The 27,443-nt window shown below is 42.4% G+C and overlaps 1 protein-coding gene across 1 annotated transcript in view; it reads right to left on the minus strand.

Moving 5' to 3' along the window:
* Positions 1-27,443, minus strand: part of NME7 (NME/NM23 family member 7) — a 237,401-nt gene that overhangs the window by 64,580 nt on the left and 145,378 nt on the right. The window contains exons 8-10 of the mRNA XM_073667225.1: positions 19,885-19,949; positions 13,923-13,991; positions 8,839-8,940 (exon numbers count right to left, since the gene is read on the minus strand). Coding sequence (XP_073523326.1) covers positions 8,839-8,940; positions 13,923-13,991; positions 19,885-19,949 — 236 coding nt within the window. The remainder of the gene's footprint in view (positions 1-8,838; positions 8,941-13,922; positions 13,992-19,884; positions 19,950-27,443) is intronic.

Here is a 27,443-nt window from a genome sequence, read left to right on the forward strand (position 1 = left end):
TCTTCTTTTAGACCTTTACTGGCCAGCTACGCTGTGGAGTAGTTGGATGCATGTGATGGAGCATTGTCCTGCATGAAAATCATGTTTTTCTTGAGCGATACCGACTTCTTCCTGTACCACTACTTGAAGAAGTTGTCTTCCAGAAACTGGCAGTAGGTCTGGGAGTTGAGCTTCACTCCATCCTCAACCCGAAAAGGTCCCACAAGTTCATCTTTGATGATACCAGCCCATACCAGTACCCCACCTCCACCTTGCTGGCGTCTGAGTCGGAGTGGAGCTCTCTGCCCTTTACTGATCCAGCCTCTGGCCCATCAAGAGTCACTTTCATTTCATCAGTCCATAAAACCTTTGAAAAATCAGTCTTAAGATATTTCTTGGCCCATTCTTGACATTTTATCTTATGTTTCTTGTTCAAAGGTGGTCGTCTTTCAGCCTTCCTTACCTTGGCCATGTCCCTGAGTATCGCACACCTTGAGCTTTTTGATACTCCAGTAACGATGCAGCTCTGAAATATGGCAAAACTGGTGGCGAATGGCATCTTGGCAACTTCATGCTTGATTTTCCTCAATTCAATTATTTTGCGCTTTTTTTGGCCAACACGCTTCTTGCGACCCTGTTGGCTGTTTGCCATGAAACGCTTGATTGTTTGGTGATCACGCTTCAAAAGTTTGGAAATTTCAAGACTGCTGCATCCCTCTGCAAGACATCTCACAATTTTGGACTTTTCAGAGCCGGTCAAATCTCTCTTCTGGCCCATTTTGCCAAAGGAAAGGAAGTTGCCTAATAATTAAGCACACCTTATATAGGGTGTTGATGTCATTAGTCAACACCCCTCCTCATTACAGAGATGCACATCACCAGATTTACTTAATGGGTAGTTGGCTCTCAAGCCTATGTAGCTTGGAGTAGGACAACATGTATAAAAAGTATCATGTGATCAAAATACTCATTTGCCTAATAATTCGGCACACAGTGTAAAGACACTTATTTTCAACATAAAAATAGAGTGGCCAATTATTAAAAGTAGTGGACAACCTATTTAAGCCTTTAGAAGCACCAGCTTTTTGTCCCCTCCTTTATCTTGGCTTTATAGTACACAAGGACATCTTATTACATGGCTCATATATAACAATATGCTGTATGCAGTAAAATCAGGCTTCTGGCGAGTGGTGAGGAAAATTTTTGCTTGATTTGTTTTTTTGCTGATTTACAGCACATTGGGATATATTGGTGACCATGCAAGGGCGAATTATAGAAGTAATAATAATAATCTTTATTTATATAGCGCCAACATATTCCGCAGTGCTTTACAATTCAGACACTTTACAGACATTATGGGCACTGTCCCCATTGGGGCTCACAATCTACATTCCCTATCAGTATGTCTTTGGAGTATGGGAGGAAACCAGAGGAAACCCATGCAAACAAGGGGAGAACATACAAGCTCCTTGCAGATGTTGTCCTTGGTGGGATTGAACCCAGGACCCCAACGCTGCAAGGCTAACCACTGAGCCACCGTCAGAAGTCTTGAACAATAAGAGTCAACACTGTAAATATTGAGTCTTTGCATAAACGTGATGTGTTGGCAGATAAAACTGTAAGAACTTATGAATTTATTATAATTGTGTTTCAGTAACTACAGAAACATCTGACTAAAATATCTAAAAATGCCAAAGAACACTGTGAAAAAAAAAAATTGCGTTAATCTCAAAACTTTTGGCCACATCCGTACAAGCAACATTAAGTAAAGGATTTGGCATTCGGATGAAACCAATAAATGCATCTAGAGATGGCTACTAGCCTAAGCCAGGAGTGGGCAATTAATTTTCCTGAGGGGCCACATGAGAGACAGTGACTGTTGTGGAGGCCGAACCAATAGGCTGAAATTAATTCTGCTCAATATAAATATTAATTATACTTATCTTATATTAATATTAATTGTATCACTTAATACTGAGCAGAATTAAAGGGAACCTGTCACGTCCTAGTTGCTATGTACACTGCCCCCATAGTGTTGTTAGTGATGCAATGTGCATCATTAACAAACTGTTTTCATGAAAATCGATGGTAGTATAATGATAGTATAACGTTTTATATACTTTGTCTTACCTGCTCATATTCAGTCATAGGGGTGTGATTCTCACATTCAGTCATGGGCGGTCGCCACATGCAGTCAGTGCTGCCGCCGCTCATGGCATTTGAATACTGCTCCTGGCAAGCAGGTTTGAGGGGCGCATGCGCATTTGTACACGTCATGCCGCTAGTCCGGCACGTGTGCAAGGAGGCTGTGTGATTACCAGGTTCAGTGTGCACGTGCTGTGACCTGTGGCTACCGCCGCGTGCGCAGCCAATGTATCGTGCGGTCACCGCTGCAGTGCGCACTGAACCTGGTAATCACACAGACTCCGTGCATACGAGCAGGTAGGACAAAGTGTATATAATGTTATAAAATCATTATACTACCACCGATTTTCATGAAAACAGCTTGTTAGTGATGCACATGGCATCACTAAGAACACTATGGGGGCAGTATACATAGAAACTAGGACGTGACAGGTTCCCTTTAAGTATGCTGACATCCTCCTATATACTGTATGAGCCCTCACACAGCCCCCGTATATACCTGTACAAAGTCTTCATAGCCCCCTCCATCTATACAGTGTTAGTCCCACGTAGCCTCCATATACACAGTGTGAGCCCTCACATAGCCTCCTATATACATACAAAGATATCATAAACTTGGAAAAAAAAAACACACCAAATACTCACCTTGCTCCCGTTCACCCGGCGCGCTGTTCCTGTGCACGGAGCCTCAGCAGCAGCGAGATGAAATGACGTCATCAAGTCTGCTGTCTCACATGCTGATTGGTGGAAGATGAATCTGGCGGCCCCGTCCTCCACCAATGTATTCACCGCTGTCTCCATCCAGAGGATGCAGATAACAGTGACAGCGAACAGCGGCGACGGATGGACGGCCGGGAAGGGCATGGTGCGTGCCCTTCGGCTGTCTTGGTCAGGTTTGGCCTAAGCAGACCCTACATACTGCTTTGTCAACATTCAAGAGTTTAAAGCTTACAGACATCAGTAATACAGTTAATTAAGTTTTTAAAGTTGTATTCCCATCTCATACAATGCAAAACTCACCATGGGGATGGTGTTTTCAGGATGATGTGCAGTGTTAATTTCCAGCCACACATAGCTTTTGCATTTAGCCCAAAAATTTCTACTTTACTCTCATCTGACCAGTGCACCTTCTTCCACATGCTAGCTGTGTCTCCTACATTGCTTCTTGCAAACTGCAAACAGGACTTCTTATGGCTTGCTTTCAGAAATGGCTTCTTCTTGCCACTCTTCCATAAAGGTCAGATTTGTGGAGTGTACGACTAAGGGCGCAGACAGATGGCCATATAACTCGTGCGATGATCGCATCCCACTGCACGGACTGGCTGGCACCTCACCTCATCTGAGCATGACAGCGTGATGGATTTCTATGCAGCTGTCAAGCTCAGGTCAGGAGAGCAGACAGCAAGTACGAGGGTTGCGATGCGATCCTTGCACGAGTTATACGGCCGTCTGTCTGCACCATAATAGTTGTCCTGTGGGCAGATTCTCCTACCTGAGCTGTCAGTATCAGATGCTCCTCCAGAGTGACCATAAGCCTTTTGGCGGCTTCTCTCATTAGTGCTCTCCTTGCTTGGGATGTCAGTTTAGGTGGACGGCCATGTCTTGGTAGGTTTGCAGTTGTGCCATATTCCTTCCATTTTTAGATGATGGATTGAACACTGCTCCTATAGATGTTCAGAGCTTGGGCTATTTTTTTTTATAACCTAATCTTGTTTTACTTTTCTCCACAACTTTATCTCTGACATGTCTGGTGTGTTGATTGATTTTCATGATGCGGTTTGATCACTAATGTTCTCAAACAAACATCTAAAGCCATCGCAAAATAGCTGTAGTTAGGCTACAGTCACACTATCATTATTTGGTCAGTATTTTACATTAGTATTTGTAAGCCAAAATCAGGAGTGGAACAGTCAGAGGAAAAGTATAATAGAAACACGTCACCACTTCTGTATTTATCACCCACTCCTGGTTTTGGCTTACAAATACTAATGTAAAATACTGACCAAATACTGATAGTGCGACCGTAGCCTTGTTCCTCATCTGGTTTTAACTCCCACTCCTGAGAAAAAATACTGACAAAATACTGACCAAATACGGATAGTGGGATCGTGGCCTAAAAGTGACTATTTCCCTCCCTGTTCTATGGGTGTGTAAATTCCAGAGATTATTGACCAGACTTTCACTTTTATAGCTTTCAGAGACGCTTTGCCTATATGAATATTGCCGTTTTCTACATTTCTATATTCAGATATAACAGTATGTTGCATTCTACACACGAGCAGTTTACCACTATCATTTACAGAAGTGCGCTCTATTAAGGTCGTGAGTTGGATCTGTAGTAACATTATACTCTGTCAAACTATCTGATCCATCTACACGGATCCATTTGTCTGATTTCTGTTAACTAGACCATCATCTTATTTTTAGAAAGTCATTAGCTCTAGCACCTGCCACCATAACTTGGCACAATTTTCTATTTGTTAAAGGGATTTAAAGAGAGTCTGTCAGCCCAAACTGACAGTATAAACTAACCACATAGATATATAGAGGATATAACCACTATATAAAAGGAAATCTCAGGCAACACAGCGCTGTCAATCACCAGTGAGGGAGGCAGGGCATGAAAGACCAGTGGCTAGAAGGATGCACTGAGCCTCTTGGCCACACCCAGGGTACACTTAGCTGCCTAATTAGCATATTTGATTAAACTTCAGTTTCTGCAGCATGGAGGCAGCGATTAGAACACTAAATGTGACATTTTTTAGGGGTGTAAGTTTATACTGTCAGTTTGGATTGACAGACTCCCTTTCAGTTTTCCATTTTCAGACTTGCTTAGCGCTGACTGACAAGCCGGTATTGTGTACAAATACTATGGTCATTTGTTACTCAGCAGTCGCGGCTTCGGCGGTCTCCCTCTACTGCGGTGTGTGTCTGATTACCATGGTAACCCGGCAAGCACCTCTAATGTAACGCTTAGGCCTTTTGAGGTCAAGATCAGGCATGCAGCACGCTTATCTATCTACCACATGGTTGAACTTTATGTGCAACAGGACTGTCCAGCTCAGCTCCTTGCTGGGCTATCTTACCTATTTCCCAAAGTTTGCCTCCTAACAAACTCATCCCTGCTATTCTAAGGGAGCCTGTCCACACAGTTCACGGTCCTGTACTGCATACTAAGCTGAGTTGTTCCAAGTCCATGCTGCATGTTGCATACTCGGCTTTACTGTTACAAGATGCCTGTCCACATAACCGACTCTGCTGTTCCAAGGTCCTTGTCCTCATACTCAACTTTGTTGTTCCAAGAAAACTTCTTGTATACTTGTCTCTGCTGTTTCAAGGTACCTGCTGCATACTCAGCTTTGCCATATTGATGCCATATTTCATATCCATGTTCTGCTGTTCCATGACCAACGTAACATCCAGCACACTCAGCTCTACCCTTCCTTGCCTTAGGTGTCAACCAGCAAATCCAGTGCAGTTGTTCAACATGCTGTTCAGCAAATCCATCTCCTCTGTTACATGCTATTCCATGTGTTATCCAGCCCTACTGTCCACTTCCAGTCTGGCTGGTCTAACTCAGTTATTTGGAGAAAAGGAAGATAAAAGATCTGGATTCTTTATTTCATAAGATTAAAATCCAATATAATTGCATGTCCCAAGTGCCAATATCCACACTCTGACCTCCTACACGGCCTTCGGTCCTGTCCTGCGTCGGTTTCCTATTGGGACCAGGTAGCTGACATGATTAACACCACTTGGGGACCAGGATATGTCCTTTCGTCTTGTCTCGCCCTGCTGCATGTTTGGATTAACATAAACAACCCTAACAAATTAATAAGGAGTCCCCCTAAGCTACTACATACCTGGCTTATATTGGCGAAAAAACAGCTCCTAAAACATTGGCTAGATCACAATATCCCCCCCATTACGGAACTAATAGCACAAATGAAGCATTATATGGAGGTAGAACAATAAGATGCCCTATGTAATAAAGAGAAGCAAGCAGGCAAATTCCTCCTAAAATGGAAACAGTTTATTATAAATTGCTGTTCAATGGAGGACAAAAGGAAAATGGTAGAACCCTTTACATCTACAGCATGGTATATACTAGAAGATCTCAAAAATAACTTAGGTCCTCTTCATTTAACTTAAAATGAAGAAGAGAATGGTGAGAAGAGCAATCAATGGGCCGGGACTTCTGGCATAGATAGAAATGCATTAATTATCCATGATGGCTTCAATGAGATATACGACATACTGTCAACTAATTCATTTTGTGGTATGTTATATCTGTTATACCAATTAAATATGTGAATAGAGTTGTTATAGACCCAGTCTCCGTACGGGCACTCTTATCTCTCTATGTACCAGATTAGATGTATGTTATGTAATTTTGTTTTGAAAAATCAAATAAAAATGATGTTGAAAAAAAAAAAATCCAATATAATAAAAAAAAACATTTAAGTAGAAAACATAGCATTGTGAGCCATAAGGCTACTCTTTTATTCCTGGATTTTTTTTATCATATAGGATTTTAATGTTATAAAATAAAGATTTTTTTTTTATTTTAAAGACAAGTGGTGGACTTTCCTTTTCTCTTAACCATCTCACCATCGACCACTGCTTCAAGTGTGAGACTGCCATCATTTTATAGACTATCATCTTGGCTATCTCATACATAAATTTGACTTGCAATTATTTATCATATGATTAGTTATGCAGATTCTCGTCATGTCACTGCATTGTTACAGTTTTGCTCCTGGTGGTGGAAAAATCTTTTTCTTCCTGAATACTACAAATTACAACCTGCTCTCACATTCTCTAATAGCTCAGTGTGTTATTAGGTTGATTCCCAAGAGAAAGGTCACTGGCTCGAATTGAGGAGCAGCTATGAAGAAGATTTCACAAGAAAAGAGAAACAGCATCATCCAGCTCATCGACAGCCATTTCTTGCCAAACTGCTTCATGTGAGTGCTAGGACAGTTGGAAGAATAGAAAGTGAAGTCCGTCCATCAATTCAAAAGCCAAGAGGTGGACGTCATATCGGAGTCAACAAGTTGGCTCATCACAAGGTCTATCAGGTCTATCAAACACAGCAGTGGAGGTGGCTCATATGCTTCATAATATTGAGATCACAGATGTCCGTGCAAGCACCGTGCAACGCATGTTACACAAAACCGGAATGGTGGCCCGAAAAAAGGTGAAGAAGCCTCGACTTCAATATTTTCATAAGAAGCGTTGGCTAGAGTTTGCAAAAAAGTACATAGAGGGGGCAGCAGAAGATTGGATATGGGTGATCTGATAGGTGCAAATGGGTCTGGAACAAACAAAGGAAAAAGGGGCAGACGGATCGAGAAATTGAAGGAAATGTAAGGTTTGGTGGAGGAAGCCTGATGATAGGAGGTTGTTTCACAGCCAAAGGCGTTGGATACTTGACCAGGATCGATGGTGTTCTCAATGCTGAGCTATATCTGAGTATCCTACAAGATTAGTTACTTTATACACTCGAGTACTATGGGTATGAAAAGGATGACCGTGTTTCAGCAGGACAATGACCCGAAGCATACGTTGAGATTGGCGAATAAATTATTAAATGACAATGAAGTAGAGGTGCTGGATTGGCCCCCACAGTCCCCAGACCTCAACCCAATTGAACACTTGTGGGCAGAGTTGAAGAAAAAACTGTATACATATCCAAGTGAGTCGACCAGTACGCACCAACTTTGAGAACATGTAGAAGAGACCTGGAATAAGATTTTGGTCGAGACCTGCTTAAATCTGATTGAGAGCATGCCCAGAAGGATTTAGGCAGTGTTGAAAGCCAAAAGGTGGATTTAAAAGATACTAACAAAATAATAAAAATTAAAATTTAGATTTTTTAGGAGCTAAACAGTAATAATGCAGTGACATGACAAGAATCTGCATAACTAAACATATGCTAAACAGTTGCAAGTCTAATTTATGTATGAGTTAGCCAGGATGATAGTCTATAAAATGATGGTAGTCTCACATTGGAAGCAGTAGTGGATGGTGAGATATTGAGCCTGAAAGTCAAAAGTTCAAAACATTGTTACCCTTTTGCTCGTCAGTGTATATTGTGGCATCCACTAACCAGCTGGGATTCATTGTGGTGCACTGTCTTCCAGACCATCACGTGGCATGCACTGTTTTGGATATTTAATTTTTGGAAGGTGAGCTGAAAAAAAGGTTTCCTCGCTGCACCAACACCCCTAGTCCACGCTGAGCTCTTCCAGACCTATGGCTCATCAAATTCACCTCACCAGTTGAACCATAACATTCCTTTTACTTACGAATAAAACAGATCAATACTATATAGATTTCAACATCTATTCGACATCCCCTATAAAAAGACCAATTTCTAATGCAAATTTTAGCAGTTGTCTGAAAGCGGTTTTACTGTGTAACGAAACCATATCTTGTGTTCTTAGAACTATTATAAAGTGCAGAGAAAGATATAATCTGACATATATAGAAAACCTTTAAGCTACGTTCATACGGTGAGCTTCCGGTGAGTTTTTGATTTTGCAGATTTTCTGCACCATTTCTGCACCTATTAAGTATAGGTTATTTGCATTTTTTCGAAAATGCGTAGCATAAAAAAACCTCACCAAAAACTCACCGTGGGAACATAGTCTTATACACCTATGAACCTCATCATGTAAGCCTCCAAAGTAGCACATGTGATTTACTTACAGGATCTGCAGGTCCACAAAACTCTCTAAATGACTTTGGGGCATCAGTTGCTTGTATTTCCATTGCTAAACATGGACCAGAGCACAGTTCAACCACCATTTCCTAGGACAAAGTAAGTTATTTTCCAGTTACTTAGTAACATATACATCTGAATATATAATGGGAGTAAGAACAAAACACGAGATCAATTCAATCCACAACTAAAAACTGACTATGGTAATTTAAGGCAGAGCTTCTAATGTTTTTATTTGATAGACCTGATAGCTTTTACTAACACATTACTATACAGAACAGAACAGACTGCATAGAACAGGGAGGGCCCCATGGTACGGGAATGTGGGCATGGATGTTCCTATATTCAATGCCTCTTTATGACCGTCAATGTACTTTTATCCTATTCGTCCGTGACTCACTCCATTTTTTCATATTTACATTGTAATGCAACAGAATAGATTGATTTCCGAGACAAGAAAAACAGAAAACATTCTGCAGAACCAAAGTCAATCAAAAAAGTTCCACCGACACTAAAATGTTGGTATTTTTTTTATAAAGCACATCCTGAAAACATTATAATGTAAGCACAATTAATGCCCCTCTTGAAACAAGGGCTCGCTGTGATATAGCATTTTTAAGGGGAACATGTCATCAGAAAATAACCTGTTTTGTACCTTTTAAAAAATAAATAAAAGAGTTTTTAACGGTAAAGGGAATCTGTCAGCAGGATTTCACACCAAAAGTATTTATATGTGAATGTAGCTCTTTTAATGACAAGTCCATCAATACCTTTACGTGGCCAGTCCATTCCTCTGGTACCAAGAAATCATCGTTTGAATTGATATGAAATGATGAAATTGAAGCCTCTGTCGCTTCAGCTCTATTCCCCACCCAGTGTAGCCTCCTCCTGCTTAACTGATGGCTTCTTTGTCTTAAGTCTCACAGCATATAAACTGTCAGTCAAGAAGTAAGAGCTGGCACTGAGTGGGGAATAGAGCTGGAGTGACAGAAGCTTCAGATCGATCATGTCATATCAATTCAAACACTGATTTCTCAGTAACAGAGAAACTGTATGTCTATGTAAAGGTACTGACACGTGTTTACTGCAACAGAGGGGCTTGAAGACCACCATGTCTGATTCCACATACTCCTACATGGATTAGAAGCACTTCACCATCATATTAAATGGTATAGGTTTCTGCTAGCAGTGCAGGGGTTTTATCTGTTCAGTTGAGAGTCTCTGAAGCTTTCCTGCTTTGATGATCTCAGCTGTTCAGTGTTGGCCACTCCTCTCTGCTATTTTGCCAGTGTCAGTTTCATACTAACTGGTGTGCAGTAGAGGTGTTGGTTGTTTGAGGGGGCGTTTGGAGTGTTGTGCTAAAAAGACTGTTGCTTGGTGATTTGTCTGTGTGCTTATCCTCATCCTCTCCTATTTGGTTTTTCCTTCCTTTTACTTCCCGGTGTTCCACTCTGTTGTTTGTGAGTGCATATTTGTATGATTGGCATTTTAATTTATCCCTGTACATTTTCCCTTGTTAGTCTGGTGTGAGTATTCTTATATACAATTACTCACCACTTCCCTGGGTGGGGGAAGGGACAGATAAGGGCTGATTCAGGAGCTCAGCAAGGTACGTGGCCCCGGCGTCTTCACCATTAGAAATAATCCGGGGAACAGGGATAGCTAGGGTGCTCCTAGCTTTAGGGATAGAGAAGGAGCCCCTAGATATCACACAACAGTCTCAAGACATGTATTATATGTGTTGCAGGTATAAGGAAATCCTTCAAGGAGAAGGTGCTCGAGACAGATTCCACTCCATTAAGCTAAGTATTTAAACATATTCGGCAATCTAGTAGAATTTTATTGTGAGGCAATCCAAAAGGTACCAATAGTGAAGTTTTTTTCCCAAAACATGGATTGCTGTACAGTACAGTGAATAAGTAAGACTAACACTAGACAAGGGTCTTCTCTGTACTCTACAGCAATCTGTCTGACAAAGGTCCATGTTTTGGGACCAAAACGTTACTAGTGTACCTTTTGGATTGCCTCACAATAAAATTTGCACATATATCCTTCTACTGGAGACCCAAGTAACTTTATTATACTCATGTAAAGGTATTGCTGGACTTGTCTTTGAAAGCGCTACATTCACATATACCTTAAATAGTTTAAGTGTAAAATCCTGCTGAAAGATTCCCTTTAAATATAGTGTTTTAAGAATTTGTTTTTATATATATATATATATATATATATATATATATACATATATATACATATACACACACACACACACACACAGTACAGACCAAAAGTTTGCGCACACCTTCTCATTTAAAGATTTTTCTGTATATTCAGGACTATGAAAATTGTACATTCACACTGAAGGCATCAAAACTATGAATTAACACATGTGGAATTATATACTTAACAAAAAAGTGTGAAACAACTGAAAATATGTCTTATATTCTAGGTTCTTCAAAGTAGCCACCTTTTGCTTTGATGATTGCTTTGCACACTCTTGGCATTCTCTTGATGAGCTTCAAGAGGTAGTCACCGGAAATGGTCTTCCAACAATCTTGAAGGAGTTCCCAGAGATGCTTAGCACTTGTTGGCCCTTTTGCCTTCACTCTGCGGTCCAGATCACCCCAAACCATCTCGATTGGGTTCAGGTCTGGTGACTGTGGAGGCCAGGTCATCTGGCGTAGCACCCCATCACTCTCTTTCTTGGTCAAATAGCCCTTACACAGACTGGAGGTGTGTTTGGGGTCTTTGTCCTGTTGAAAAATAAATGATGGTCCAACTAAACGCAAACCGGATGGAATAGCATGCCGCTGCAAGATGCTGTGGTAGCCATGCTGGTTCAGCATGCCTTCAATTTTGAATAAATCCCCAACAGTACCACCAGCAAAGCACCCCCACACATCACACCTCCTCCTCCATGCTTCACGGTGGGAACCAGACATGTAGAGTCCATCCGTTCACCTTTTCTGCGTTGCACAAAGACACGGTGGTTGGAACTAAAGATCTCAAATTTGGCCTCATCAGACCAAAGGACAGATTTCCACTGGTCTAATGTCCATTCCTTGTATTCTTTAGCCCAAACAAGTCTCTTCTGCTTGTTGCCTGCCCTTAGCAGTGGTTTCCTAGCAGCTATTTTACCATGAAGGCCTGCTGCACAAAGTCTCCTCTTAACAGTTGTTGAACAGATGTGTCTGCTGCTAGAACTCTGTGTGGCATTGACCTGGTCTCTAATCTGAGCTGCTGTTAACCTTGAATTTCTGAGGCTAGTGACTCGGATAAACTTATCCTCAGAAGCAGAAGTGACTCTTGGTCTTCCTTTCCTGGGGCAGTCCTCATGTGAGCCAGTTTCTTTGTAGCGCTTGATGGTTTTTGCAACTGCACTTGGAGACACTTTCAAAGTTTTCCTAATTTTTCGGACTGACTGACCTTCAGTTCTTAAAGTAATGATGGCCACTCATTTTTCTTTACTTAGCTGCTTTTTTCTTGCCATAATACAAATTCTAACAGTCTATTCAGTAGGACTATCAGCTGTGTATCCACCAGACTTCTGCACAACACAACTGATGGTCCCAAACCCATTTATAAGGCAAGAAATCCCACTTATTAAACCTGACAGGGCACACCTGTGAAGTGAAAACCATTTCCGGTGACTACCTCTTGAAGCTCATCAAGAGAATGCCAAGAGTGTGCAAAGCAGTCATCAAAGCAAAAGGTGGCTACTTTGAAGAACCTAGAATATAAGACATATTTTCAGTTGCTTCACACTTTTTTGTTAAGTATATAATTCCACATGTGTTAATTCATAGTTTTGATGCCTTCAGTGTGAATGTACAATTCTCATAGTCATGAAAATACAGAAAAATCTATAAATGAGAAGGTGTGTCCAAACTTTTGGTCTGTACTGTATGTGTTTCCATGGTTACAGGCAAGCAACAAACTCATGTATGACCATGTAATCATGCCATGCTCCCTTTATCTGCCTGGTCTACTACTATCTTTAGGGGGCAGATGGAAGCAATCCTTATAACCTTCTCTATCTCCACACTTATCTTGCTACCCCTACGGACAGGAGCAAAGTGGCAGATGGAAAAAGATTCTTTAGGCTATGTGCCCACGATGCAGAAATGCTGCATATTTTTTCAGCTTCTCCCTGGCAGGAAAAACGCATGCGGTTTTTACATGCGTTTTTCCTGCTCGGTAGAAGCGTTTATTAAGCGTTTTTAGCATCACTTGGAAAGTGCTTGACAACTTGGTCACACTATATAAATCCATGCAACCGGCAAGGATTTATATAGTGTGACCAAGTAATAGTAAAAAAAAAAAAGAATAAGAATGGTGAAAAATAAAAAATAAACATTATACTCACCTTCCGATGGCCCCCGGTCTCCTTCTCCGCTCCGTCCGGTCTCCCCGGTGTCTCGCGGTGGTGTGAAGGACCTGCGATGACGTCATTGAGTCATGTGACAGGTCACGCGACTGGCGACGTCAGCGGTCGCGTAACCTGTCACATGGCTCAATGACGTCATGTCAGGTCCTCACACCACCGCGAGCCACCCAACACACCGCACGCATCGCTGAGGAGGCCGGGGGACATCGGAAGGTGAGTATAATCTTTATTTTAAATTCTTTTTTTACAGTTTCTATGGTACCCGGGTCTGGATGAGAGTCTCCTCTTCTCCATGCCTGGGTACCATCCGTACATTGAATCGCTTCATATCCGCATGTGCACATGTAGTGATGTGGCTATGAAGCGTTTCAATGCAAGTCAATGTCGGCAATTACGCTGCATGTCCGCAAAATTAATGGACATGCTGCGTATTTTTCCGCAATGATAATCCGCAGTGGAAATTTCCGCAGCATGGGCACAGCACATGCGGATTATCATTAGGGACCATGGGGCACGTATTACCAAGCGTTTTTTAAGCGTTTTCACTGCTGAAATTCCGCGGCAAAAAACGCTTGAAAAACGCATAGTGGGCACGCAGCCTTAACCTTCTATTTCCTCAATCTTCTTTCTAGCCCACAGCCAGTAGAAGATGGGGCAGTTTGTGGCCCTAGGAATTGTACCTACTGTGTACTCAGCTACAACCCCTTTGTAAACTTCATAGAATTCTTCTGCATTGGCTTTCTCCATGGTAAACTGAAACACAAGCAAAGAACAAGATAATCCAAAATCAGATTACATGTTAAGTGTACACTATTCAATTACATCTATTTGTGGAGCACTGAGAGAGACTTGGGCTCTTACAATGACACAATTACACAAGACTTGTAGTCAAAGAACGTAGTCTTTTGTGTCCTATAACCCCAAATCCCAAAAAGTTGGCACGCTAAGTTCAATATAAAGAAAACAAGAATGCAATGATGTGGAAATCTCTTTCAGAAGGTGAAAAAATAACTCATTTAAAAAATCTTCTGTGTGTTTGTGGTTCAGTAATTTTGAAGGGTTATGAGTGCATATTAATTGGCTTTAATTGAAGGGGTTAAATGGTATGGTGTTATCGTTTTTAGGGTTACATTAGTAAATCACACAACTTACTAATATACTTCAGCTACAAGTGCTGGTTCTGAGCCACAGCACTTTGTGTCCAAAACTGGAGAGCATTTCCTGAATTGGATAAAAGTTAAAAAAGAAGCTGAAATGACCTGTCGAGTGGCGCGTGTAACTAAAGATCAGGCCACAATCACATGTCACGTATAAACCGCATGCAGAATTATTAGGCAATTTGTATTTTTGATGATTCATTTTATTATTCAACAACTACAGTGCTGTCGGTCAATCCTGAAACCTAAATATTTAAGAAAGTAACAGTGAAGTTTTGTCTTTCTAGGAGAATATCTATGAGTGCAGAATTATTGGGCAATTAGTGTGCAGAATTATTGTGCAACTAAATGAATAACGTAAATTTTCCTATGCCAATTGATTATTTTCATCTGTTGAAGTGAGAATAATAACCAAACAACTCAAAATGCACAAAAATACATTCACAACATTTCAAAAATATATCCGTGACCACTATAGCCATCCTTAGTCTGTTAGTTTCTTAATCTGTTGACAATCAACTGTTTGGGCAGCACCAACCACAGACTCCCAGACACTGTTCAGATAGGTGCACTGTTTCCTTCACCATAAATCTCGCTTTTAAGAAGGGTCCACACATTCTCAATAGGATTTAGTACAGGTGTGGAATGGGCCATGTTCTTATTCTTTAATATTTAAGGCCTTTACTGGTAGCCCAGCAGTAGAGACTACGATGCATGTGATGGAGCATTGTCCTGCATAAGCATTATGATTTTCTTGAAAGATGCAGTACCACTGCCTGAAGAAAAGGTCCTCTAAAAACTGGTAGTAGGTTTGGGAGTTGATTTGGAGTCCATCTTCAACTTAAAAAGAAGGTCCAAGTAGCTAATCTTTAATAATACCAGCCAAAGCAGCACCTCACCTTCACGTTGTTGGCATCTGAGTGGAGTGCCGTGCCTGTTACTGTTCCAGCCAATGGCCCATCCATCCGCTCAGTCAAGAGTCACTCTCATCTCATCAGTCCATAAAATATTTGTAAAATCTGTCTTCAGACAGTCAGTTTCAGCTTCTGTGTCTTGCTCAGTGGTGGTCGGGTTTCCACCTTCCTTACCTTGGCCATGTCTCTGAGCACTGCACATCTTATACTTCTGGGCACCAGGGAGGTTGCAGTTCTGGAATATGACAGCACCGGAGGACAATGACTTCCTGGACGCTTCACTTTGATTCTTCTTTAATCTCTATCAGTTAATGTGCGTTTTTTTTCTCAACACATTTTTACGACCCTGTTGACTATTTGCTACAAAACACTTGATTTTTCTATGATCAGGGCCCAATATCTTAGCAATTTCATGAGTCCGGCATCCAACTGTAAGACTTGTAACAATATTTGACTTTTCAGAGTCATTTAAATCTCTTTCTGACCCATTTTGCCTAAGGAAAACAATCTGCCTAATAATTCTGAACACCATGATTAATGGTGTTGATGTCCTTAGGCCTCACCCTCCCTAATTACATAAATACACATCATCTGATCTGCTTTATCCAATAAGCAGGTGTCATGCATCTGTCCTATAAGGAATAGGTCATGCACATGTGCTGCTGGGTATATGTGTGACACCCCAGGGGTCTGGTTGCCACAGTAATAGAGATATTATGTCTGAGAGCAAGTGGGAGGTTTCTCTGGTCAGGAGCCCTAAGCATGCAACACGGTCCGCCCAGACCTGGGAGGGGAGGAATCTGCCCTTATAAACTGGGTCTGGGGCGGGATTAGGTTAGACAGAGCCTGCAGAACAAGAAAAGCAGTCAGAGCCTGGAGAGGGAAAGTGACAACAGGAGCTCTGTAGGAGCAGAGGCAGAAGGCCAGGGGCTGTGAGCAGAGATATAGCTCGCCCTGGCTGAAGTTACTAAAACCGGACACAGGAGTCCGAGGCTGTGGGGACTGATATATACCCAGCAGCAGAAACCAGCCGGCAGGGGATTCCAGGTCCTCTGGCCATAGAAGCCCGGAGGCTCAGTCACAAAGAAGGGACCAGCGCCGCCATCCAGGAGCGGAGGCTAACAGAAGGCCCCAAGTCACCAGCCATACGGATGAGCACCACACGGTATACTCAGGGACGTGGGCTACTTGTAACCGCTGACAGCAAGGTAGCCAGGAAGAGTGCAGATAAACGGGGAGGCCTACAACTCCACCTGGCCAGGGGAACTCCTGCTTGCTCGCAGACTGACCAGGCCCCTTATACTACCCAGTACTCCCGGGAGGGTCTGCCTTGTACCATCAGTAAAGACCCTGAACTGCACCACACGTCTCTGTGATTCCTTGCCGCACCAGCACCATTAGCACTGGGACCCTCACACCATCACTCCCATCATCTCTCACATTAGCTGCCCTGAGGCAATACTTCTCCCGTGGGGAGTTATCCCATACTCGGCTGCGCAGACAACATCAGCCTCAGCGGTGGGCAGCGCAGCGGCGGTCCCCACTGACCGCAATCCACGGGTGGCGTAGTCGGACATTTGCTATACATTAAGACTGCCACTGGTTTGACCACCCAGGGCACGGACCGGGTCACCGCCACACGGAGACTACAACCCCCAGCATTCTACAACAGGCCCGGTTCCGGGTTCCCCTGCACAACACAGGCCCAGGGGGTGCGTCATATGCAAACATGAAGTTATCAGCAGTGCTCCTGATTGCCAAGAAACCCATTTCATTATATTAAAAGCTTTTTTCCTTTGAAAGGGAATCTGTCAGTAGAATCAACCCTTCTAAGCCGTCTATATGGGCGTGTAGGTAATAGGAAGCTGAATAAAATGATACCTTGATATCTGTGTTCTGATGTCTTATTCCAAGGAAATCCCAATTTTTCTTATATGTAAATGAGCTGTTTAGATCTATGGGCCGGACACTGATCTGCATGAGAATCTGCCTCCAGAGCTTATTGTAAATGAAAGGAGGCATTACTAGTGTAAGACATGTAACTAACAGAGAACAGTACAACTGAACTTTTGTTTTTACAAACATTTGCTGCAGCTCTCATAGCTCTGCTGTATTGCAACAATATTACAACCCTGTCTGCCTGTGAGATGGAGGCTGAGAGGAACCTGCAGATGTGTCAGGTATAATCACACACAGCTCTGCAGTGAGATCAGGAGAGCAGAGAGCGGCCATCACACTGGTAACTCCTCCTTTTATTAAAAATAATCTCTGCAGGCAGAGTCTCCTGCAGATCAGTGTCCGGCCCATAGTCCTGAACAGCTCACTTACATATAAGAAAAACGGGGATTTCTCCGGAATAAGATATCAGATCGCAGATATCAAGGTGTGATTTTATTCAGCTTATTACATACATGTCCATATAGATGGGCTACGAGGGTTGATCTAACTGACAGATTCCCTTTGAGGTAGACAAACCCACTGATGGAGGATCTGTCAGGAGTTGACCTGCACGGTATAGTAAATACTTGTTTTCTTCATGACATTCCAACTCTTAGAACTGTGCGTGTTGTATTTTTCTCTGAATTTTCCTCCTAGAAAAGTTTGAACCTTTTAATAAATTGACAACTGATCGTTATCAGCTGGGGATATGTCAGTGCACAGTTTGATCTGACTGGACAATGTCAGATAACTGATAACACCCAGACCCAGTTGTTAAGTTACTTCTACATTTCCAGGTTTTTCAGTAATTTTTTGGCTTTGCTCGATAATGTGGGGGTCATTTACATTATCCAGGTGCTTTCGATTAGTTCATCATTTGAGGTGTTTTGAAAAGTTGTAAAATGTTTGTGTAATTGAACTCCAGTACCATTGTAGAGGACAAAATGTGTCCTTTTTTGTACAGTTAAAGACAAAAACGTGACATTTTTAAGCTTGTTCAAAAGGTTGTGCTACATCTTATTCAAAAATGGTGCAAATATAGCAAAAGAAAAAAAAAACTAATTTGTGCTGAAAATTATGAAACATTGTGGGCCATTTGGATACATTTTCAAAAAGAAAGACAAGACAAAATAAATCACGCAATGCAACTGATGAATCAAGCCTAAAATTTAGAATGTAGTGGTCACACTACTCACCGTAATAGAGGTGTGGAGTACACTTTAAATTAACAGGTATATACATTTTAAAGCATATACGCACATATCTAATAATTCAAGCCAGTCCGGATATAGAGACTGATGTATATAGGTTGAACGCTATGGTCTTTGGTCTACCTTCAACCTTAAAAGCTATGAAACTACCATATGTACACAGCCATTTGAATCCAGAAGATATCGGCTATAACATTGTACCTAAAGCCCCCGTCTCACATAGCGAGATCGCTAGCGAGATCGCTGCTGTGTCACGGTTTTGGTGACGCAACAGCGACCTCACCAGCGATGTCGCTATGTGTGACACTTTGCAGCGATCAGGCCCCTGCTGTGAGGTCGCTGATCGCTGCAGAATGTCCTGGACCATTTTTTGGTCTTTGCCCTCCCGCTGGTCAGCACACATCGCTGTGTGTGACCAGCGGGAGCAGCGATCAGGCTGGTAACCATGATGAACATCGGGTTACTAGGGGCACACGCGCACCTAGTAACCCGATGTTTACCATGGTTACCAGCCTGCTCCTGCTTCAGCAGGCTGGCATCCAGGAGCAGGACATTGTGGAAAGATTCTTTCCACGATGTCGCTGCTCCCCTGATCGTTGGTGAGTCTGCCTGTTTGACAGCTCACCAGCGACCACATAGCGACGCAGCAACGATCCCTGACAGGTCGTATCGTTTTCGGGATCGTTGCAGCGGAGATGTCATCAGTATCTCTCGGTAGTACAGCCTAAGGTTTTGGACCTGTAACTTCAATTAAGTATATTTTTTGAGGCTAGTCTCCTTAAAAGTAGTTTTACTTTATTTCCACAGACTAAATAGATGCGCAAAACATTAAATTCAATCCACCAATAATCTGTAATGTGTTTTGAACAATGGATCATATTTTGGGACATCTTGCATGCAATCTTTTGTACATAATTCCACATTTATGGAACACATGATATATATCATGTAAAAGATCATCATGACTATAACCCAGGCAACGCATGTGCTCTAAATTTACCAATTCCTCGAGGAAAATTGCTCCAATCACAGCACAAAAATCTCTTTATTCTTACATTTCTGAAATTATCTCTCCATGAACAAACAGAATCATTAGTGGAATAAGAAAAAGCTGTCAGACATAAGATTGCCCAAAAGCAGAATAGTCATTGTTAGAAAAAACTATAGGTCAGCGTGGCCTGCAGATAGCAAGTCATTCAGTCCAGAACAAGACGGGAATCAAATCCATGACCATCTCAAGCCCGATCTTGGCATTTTAGATGAATGAAGCAGAACCCACTATTACCTGCCACTTCAGGGTGCTCGCCTGTTTGCTCTATTGCCTCCAAACTAACAATTCTGTATTTCAGTGCCATGCTGTCTAAACCATGATGATTCAGTTCTTCCTTTAGGCCAGTGGAAAATGTCATCATCCATAGAAACTTACCATTTGCAATGCAGATATTTCAAAGCCTGCATTCAATATCTGGTTTATAATTTTCCCTGTTAAACCTGTAAAGTAATGAAAGACAAACATAAGTACACTGTATTCTCTGTGCTGGTTTCCAGCATTAAACACTATGTGCACAAAGGTATTGGGACGCCTTCCTGTTATATCTATAAACATCCCATTCTAAATCCATAGGAATTAATATGGAGTTGGTTCTCCCTTTGCAGCTAAAACAGCTTCCACTCTAATGGGAAGGATTTCTTCAAGATTTTGGCGTGTGCCTGATGAAATTTTTGACCATTAATCCAGAAGAGAAATTGGGAGGTCTGACAGCAATGTTGGATGAGAGGGTCAGGATAACAATCTCTATGGGGTAGAGGCTTTGTGTGGGACAGTCAAGTTCCTCCACACCAAACTCAACCAACCAAGCCTTCCTGGACCATGCTTTCATTTTTGGGGAACAAGAATCCTGGAACAGAAAAGGGGCTTCCGCCGATCTTTTTTTTCGCAAAGATGGAAATATACAATTGTCCAAAATATCTTGGTATCTTGAGTCAACTTTTGAACTAATAGACCGAGGCTGACCCCTGAAAAAGCCCATAAGCATTATCCCTTCTCCACCTAACTTTACAGTTGGCTCAATACAGTGAAAAAGTTAAAGAAGTTGTGCACTACTTTATATTATTCCCCCAATGTATCCCCCCGGGGCCCCTAAGACTTTTTGTAAATACCTTCCGTTGCAGATAATGCCTGTGAGAGGCGCTATCACTGGCTGCTCACAGGCATCACATGACCCACGCGCTGACATCACGACAAGTGAGGCATGACTCAGAGCTGGGGTCTCCGCGGTGGCTGCTGGGTTGTGGGCGGGGTTACCCCTCCATGTCACACCCAGCATCCGCCGCACGCTTTCCCAATGAATGGGGAGAGGCAGAGCGCGCGGTGGATGCCGGGTGTGACATGGAGGGGTAACCCCACCCACAGCCTGGCATCCACAGTGGAACCAGGAAGACAAAGACCCCCGGCTGCTGACAGCACTTGTTGTGACGTCAGCGGATATCAGAGCCGGCTGCAGCCGGGGGTCACGTGATGCCTGTGAGCGGCCAGTGATCGCGCCGCTCACAGGCATTATCTGCAACGGAAAGTATTTACAAAAAGTCTTAGGGGCCCTGGGGGGATACATTGAGGGGGGGGGGGGGTAATCTAAAGTAGTGGACAACCCCTTTAATGCTCTCCTGGCATTGGCCAAACCCAGAATCGTCCAACAGGCAGATAGAGATGTGATTCATCAAAAAAACATTTCCACCTATCCAGAGTCCAGTTGTGGTGTGTTTTATAACACTCAATCTGGCACTTGGAATTTTGCATGGTGATATAAGGCTTACACAGCTGCTCCGCCAAGGAAACCCATGGCATGAAGCTCCAAGCGCACAGTTTTTGTGCTGATGTTAATGCTATGGGAGGTTTGGACTGTGATGCTATGAATCAGCAGAGCGGTGGCCACTATTATGTACCCCTGTTCTCCGCAGCCCTGCTCTATAACTTTAAGGGGTCCACACTTCATTGTTGAGTTGCTGTGGCTCCTAATCGCTTCTACTTTGCAAAAATATCACTTGACAATGAAATATTTGGAGGGAAGAAATTTCACAAACTGACTTGTTACAATGTTGACATTCTATTACAGGACCATGAACTTAAAAGGGTTGTACACTACTTTATATTACTCCCCCAATGTATCCCCTTGAGGCCCCTAAGACTTTTTGTAAATACCTTATGTTGCAGATAATGCCTGTGAGCGGCGCTATCACTGGCCGCTCACAGGCATCACGTGACCTCCGGCTGCAGCCGGCTCTGACATCCGCTGATGTCACGACAAGTACTGGGGTCTTTGTCTTCTGCGTTCCAGGTGGATGCCAGGCTGTGGGTGGGGTTACCCCTCCATGTCACACCCGGCATCCACTGCGCTCTGCCTCTCCCCATTCATTGGGAAAGCGTGCGGCGGATGCTGGGTGTGACACAGGGGGTAACCCCACCCACAACCCAGCAGCCACCGCGGAGAGTCCAGCGCTGAGTCACGCCTCACTTGTCGTGACGTCAGCGCGGGGTCACGTGATGCCTGTGAGCGGCCACCGATAGCGCCGCTCACAGGCATTATCAACAACATAAGGCATTTACAAAAAGTCTTAGGGGCCCCGGGGGGCTACATTGGGGGGGGGGGGGGTAATATAAAGTAGTGTACAACTTCTTTAAGAATGACCCTTTCTATTTCAAATGTTTGTAAATCCAGAATGAATTCAGATATAAATTTCAACGTTTCGGCCTATACTGGCCTTTTTCGAGGTATCTGTAGGCAGGCGGGTCCCAGTGTGCTGGATTACGGAATTCAAGGTGCCGTCCGTAATCCAGCACACTAGGACCCCCCTACCTAAAGATACCTTGAAAAAGGACAAGATAGGCCGAAACGTTGAAATTTGTATCTGATTTTTCCAGTTTCTTTGTTGTTATCTTATTAATAAAATGCATTAGTTTTGATATTTTTTGAGTGCCGAAGTTTCTACGTCTTACTTCAAAGCACTATCAAAAACAGTTGAGCACCCACTTCTTATAGTCTATGTAACTCCAGAATGCCTGGCTAGGGGTTGGATTTTATACACTTGTGGCAAAGGGACTGAAAGAAAAACCACAGCTCAATTAAGGGTCACAGTAGCTGGACTGCACTTTCTTTCTATATCCACAGGAAAGTGATTGGCCAGAAAACCACTTCAATGCAAGAAATTGATAACTAATCTAATACAACCCAACAAGCCCTTTAAAACAGGCGTAAACAGCAACTGCACCAAAGCCACGTGTGAATATAAAATGTAGATACCCCAGTTCAGAAGTTATTATTCCAGCAGTGAGATGCAGCCAAGGGAAATACATATGCTAAAAGCATGTTATTACCCCAGTACTAGGCTATGGGCAACCCAATCGCCAGGACCTAGTTAGTTAAGCAAGGTAACCTGCAGATCTGATCATTGACAGATGTGTTAAAGTTGACTTAATTTGCCTGAAATTCTTTAGGAATCCCACCATGTGTTTTGTATGAATCTCTAGCACAAGATGTAACTAAATATTTATCTCATCTTTGCTTATAAATAAATTAAGTAAAACAAGTCTAATGGGATGGTGTAAAAGATTGTGAGAGGCACAGCCCTGGCGCCTGCACCCTGAGTGTCAGGTTGTCAGCAGGTACATCTCAGCCTTGATCCATAAGTCTGGTAAAAAGGCAGAATTTCTGCTCTGTATGTACCACACAGTTTCTTGTTATCCCTTCTTAATTGGAAAATCCCACTTGCTTCCCCTTCCTATTGACCACCTCTGGACAATGTGCAGAACAATACTTTACAGCAATACTGGTCCCCTTTTGCCCTAATAGTTGACAATTCATATAAATTCGTAGATGGTATTATATTTAGAGCTCGTTCACTCTAGTATATAACATGGCCGAGTGCTTATCCGATAGCACTCGGCCCAGTGTTATACTATGGGACAGTGCAGATCTGTGATTTTTTTTCTCATGCTGTTTCGGCATAAGAAAATAATCTTTGCATGCTGCGAGTGCATCTGAGAGTCTGATCACGAGCGCGACAAGTCTATGGGAGCATATGAAACATTGGACTGCACTCAGATGTCATCCAAGTGCAGTGTGAGTACTGCAGACCCAGGTAATGGAGAAATAAAGTTCTCTGTCTTCTCCACACCCGTGCTGCAATTCTCTCATGAATCGCAGCACAGTGAGATGACACTCGGATCAAACTCTGACAGAGTTTGATCCGAGCGACAGTAGAATAATCTGCCAGATTCTCTCTTATGAGAGAATCGACGGCCGTGTGATTCCAGTCTCAAAGGGGTTGTCACATGTAAAAACGAGCAACTTAGAAATTTACTTGTAATTAAATGTTTATTTTATGTTTTTAATGTTATTGTTTCTTGCTCATTGCTTAGGTTACCAGTCACCAATGCATTCTGGAGCAGTGCTTACAAGCTCTTTTTGATAGAGCTTGCAAGCACCGCTCTGAAGTCCAGATCATTGGTGTGCACTAATAGCTATCAATCGTGACCAGAGGCCTTTGCTTGCAGAGGATAAGCTGCCTTTGCTTGCAGCAATGAAAAGCATACACTTCGAAGCAGCAGCACAATGATGCCGCTGATCCAAACTGTCAATCAAGTAGGAGAGCACCTCCCCCAGCATGCAGGAAGCCAGGGGGCAAAGAACGGTGCACATCTGCAGAAGAGATTGAGAACAATTGTGTGGAGGTGGGGATGATAACGGTCTGATTTTTCTGTGATCTATTAATATTCGCCGAAGCAGAAGAAAGGGAAAACACATATCTGTCACAAGAAAACTGAGTGGTGAATTGCTGCCCTAACACCATGTCAGACTGGGCCAGCAGGTACCAATAGATCTTCCAATTGACCCTGGCTCTGGCTGACTTTTTTTTCTTTTTACACGTTCTGTATGTGTTACAATAGGAGGCTCATCAACAGGCTCTAAAAGCATTGCATAAGCCTCAACTAAGTTGGTGGGCACAGCAGGATATCAACTTTAGTTTATTTGCATTTTTACCAAAATTTGACTTATTTTAACCTGCCATCAAACACACATACCCAAATACAGTACAGACCAAAAGTTTGGACACACCTTCTCATTTAAAGATTTTTCTGTATTTTCATGACTATGAAAATTGTACATTCACACTGAAGGCATCAAAACTATGAATTAACACATGTGGAATTATATACGTAACAAAAAAGTGTGACACAACTGAAAATATGTCTTATATTCTAGGTTCTTCAAAGTAGCCACCTTTTGCTTTGATGACTGCTTTGTACACTCTTGGCATTCTCTTGATGAGCTTCAAGAGGTAGTCACCGGAAATGGTTTCCACTTCACAGGTGTGACCTGTCAGGTTTAATAAGTGGGATTTCTTGCCTTATAAATGGGGTTGGGACCATCAGTTGTGTTGTGCAGAAGTCTGGTGGATACACAGCTGATAGTCCTACTGAATAGACTGTTAGAATTTGTATTATGGCAAGAAAAAAGCAGCTAAGTAAAGAAAAACGAGTGGCCATCATTACTTTAAGAAATGAAGGTCAGTCAGTGTGAAAAATTGGGAAAACTTTGAAAGTGTCCCCAAGTGCAGTTGCAAAAACCATCAAGCGCTACAAAGAAACTGCCTCACATGAGGACTGCCCCAGGAAAGGAAGACCAAGAGTCACCTCTGCTTCTGAGGATAAGTTTATCCGAGTCACCAGCCTCAGAAATCGCAGGTTAGCAGCAGCTCAGATTAGAGACCAGGTCAATGCCACACAGAGTTCTAGCAGCAGACACATCTGTTCAACAACTGTTAAGAGGAGACTTTGTGCAGCAGGCCTTCATGGTAAAATAGCTGCTAGGAAACCACTGCTAAGGACAGGCAACAAGCAGAAGAGACAAGTTTGGGCTAAAGAACACAAGGAATGGACATTAGACCAGTGGAAATCTGTGCTTTGGTCTGATGAGTCCAAATTTGAGATCTTTGGTTCCAACCACCGTATCTTTGTGCGACGCAGAAAAGGTGAATGGATGGACTCTACATGCTTGGTTCCCACCGTGAAGCATGGAGGAGGAGGTGTGATGGTGTGGGGGTGCTTTGCTGGTGACACTGTTGGGGATTTATGCAAAATTGAAGGCATACTGAACCAGCATGGCTACCACAGCATCTTGCAGCGGCATGCTATTCCATCCGGTTTGCGTTTAGTTGGACCATCATTTATTTTCCAACAAGACAATGACCCCAAACACACCTCCAGGCTGTGTAAGGGCTATTTGACCAAGAAGCAGAGTGATGGGATGCTACGCCAGATGACCTGGCCTCCACAGTCACCAGACCTGAACCCAATCGAGATGGTTTGGGGTGAGCTGGACCACAGAGTGAAGGCAAAAGGGCCAACAAGTGCTAAGCATCTCTGGGAACTCCTTCAAGATTGTTGGAAGACCATTTCCGGTGACTAGTACTACCTCTTGAAGCTCATCAAGAGAATGGCAAGAGTGTGCAAAGCAGTCATCAAAGCAAAAGGTGGCTACTTTGAAGAACCTAGAATATAAGACATATTTTCAGTTGTTTCACACTTTTTTGTTAAGTATATAATTCCACATGTGTTAATTCATAGTTTTGATGCCTGCAGTGTGAATGTACAATTTTCATAGTCATGAAAATACAGAAAAATCTTTAAATGAGAAGGTGTGTCCAAACTTTTGGTCTGTACTGTACATGAAAGAAGTGTGTATCCAATATGGTGGCTCTAGCTGCGTTATTGCCCCCGTGTAAGTTTTACGCTGAAACATTATAGGGTTTCAGAGAAAACATACTTTGAAAAGCCGTCCGGTGACCATCAATATTGGATGACTAGTCCAAGAGACGGGCCTATATGTACGTATATGGAGAGTTCTCAAGGTTGTGGGGAGTGGGACAGGGGATCAGACCTCTCACACGTATGATCACAAGCTGGGTTTTCAAAGTATGTATTCACTGCAGTGTTTTACAGTATTACATATATGGCTGTAATAATGAATCTCTTGTCAGGTTCCCTTCAAAATAAATAAGTACAGCATTCACAAAATACAATTTATGGGACTTTTTCTTTTAATTGTTGCATATCTTTTGTTTAATTTACTCTCTCTACTCTGAAGCCATTTACAGAGATCCAAAATATGCTAACTAGGACATAATCCTGTTTTATTGATGACTTCCCAAATGTTACAGTAGAGGGAGGGAGGCCGCCTGACTGTGCGTAAGATGAAGCTGCAGAATCAAATCCCAAATTAAATACCACAGGACTCGACTTTACGCTTTACAGTTTTCCCCTGAACATAAGGCTATTTTAAGCGTGACAGTCATTTACAGATAGAAAGGTAAAAGATAGCATACTAAAAATGGAATGAAGCTGCTGATATCATAACCACTTTACACACACATACGCTGGAGCAAAATCTTATTGGGATCAGTGGTGGGAAGCCTCAGGCATGACTCATTCTCCAGAGCTGTCAGCACATTTCCATTTTTAATATGATCTCTAGAATGAAAACGGTCACGACTATCATACATGTCTTGCATTGTAATAAGGAGGTAGAACTTCCAGGCTCCTAATCGCTGATAACCTTATATAACATTTCAGCTTCTAAACATTATATGAAGAGAACAATATGTTTAATAAGATGATCCACAAAAATAACTATCATGACCGTTAAAACTATGAAAAAAGCCAGGATTCAGTACCACTAAGCCTCATTGCCTTTTTTTCTGTTAAAATAGTTTTTATTGTGGGGATTTTTAACATATAACAGGGGAAGAGGGGACGACAACAGCATATATAATGAGCAATACAAATTAACATTAATAACAATGTGAACGGTCATCCCAACTATCTAAGGGGGAAGGGAAAAACAAGGAAAAAAGTCAGCATTAAAAAGGGAGGAAAAAAGGGGAGAAAGAGAAAAAAAAGGAGAGAAAAAAAGGAGAGAAAGGGGAAAG

Source organism: Phyllobates terribilis, unplaced genomic scaffold (assembly GCF_046119375.1).
Source record: "Phyllobates terribilis strain yellow unplaced genomic scaffold, ASM4611937v1 Scaffold_2__4_contigs__length_985480577, whole genome shotgun sequence".
NCBI classification, from domain to species: Eukaryota; Metazoa; Chordata; class Amphibia; order Anura; family Dendrobatidae; genus Phyllobates; species Phyllobates terribilis.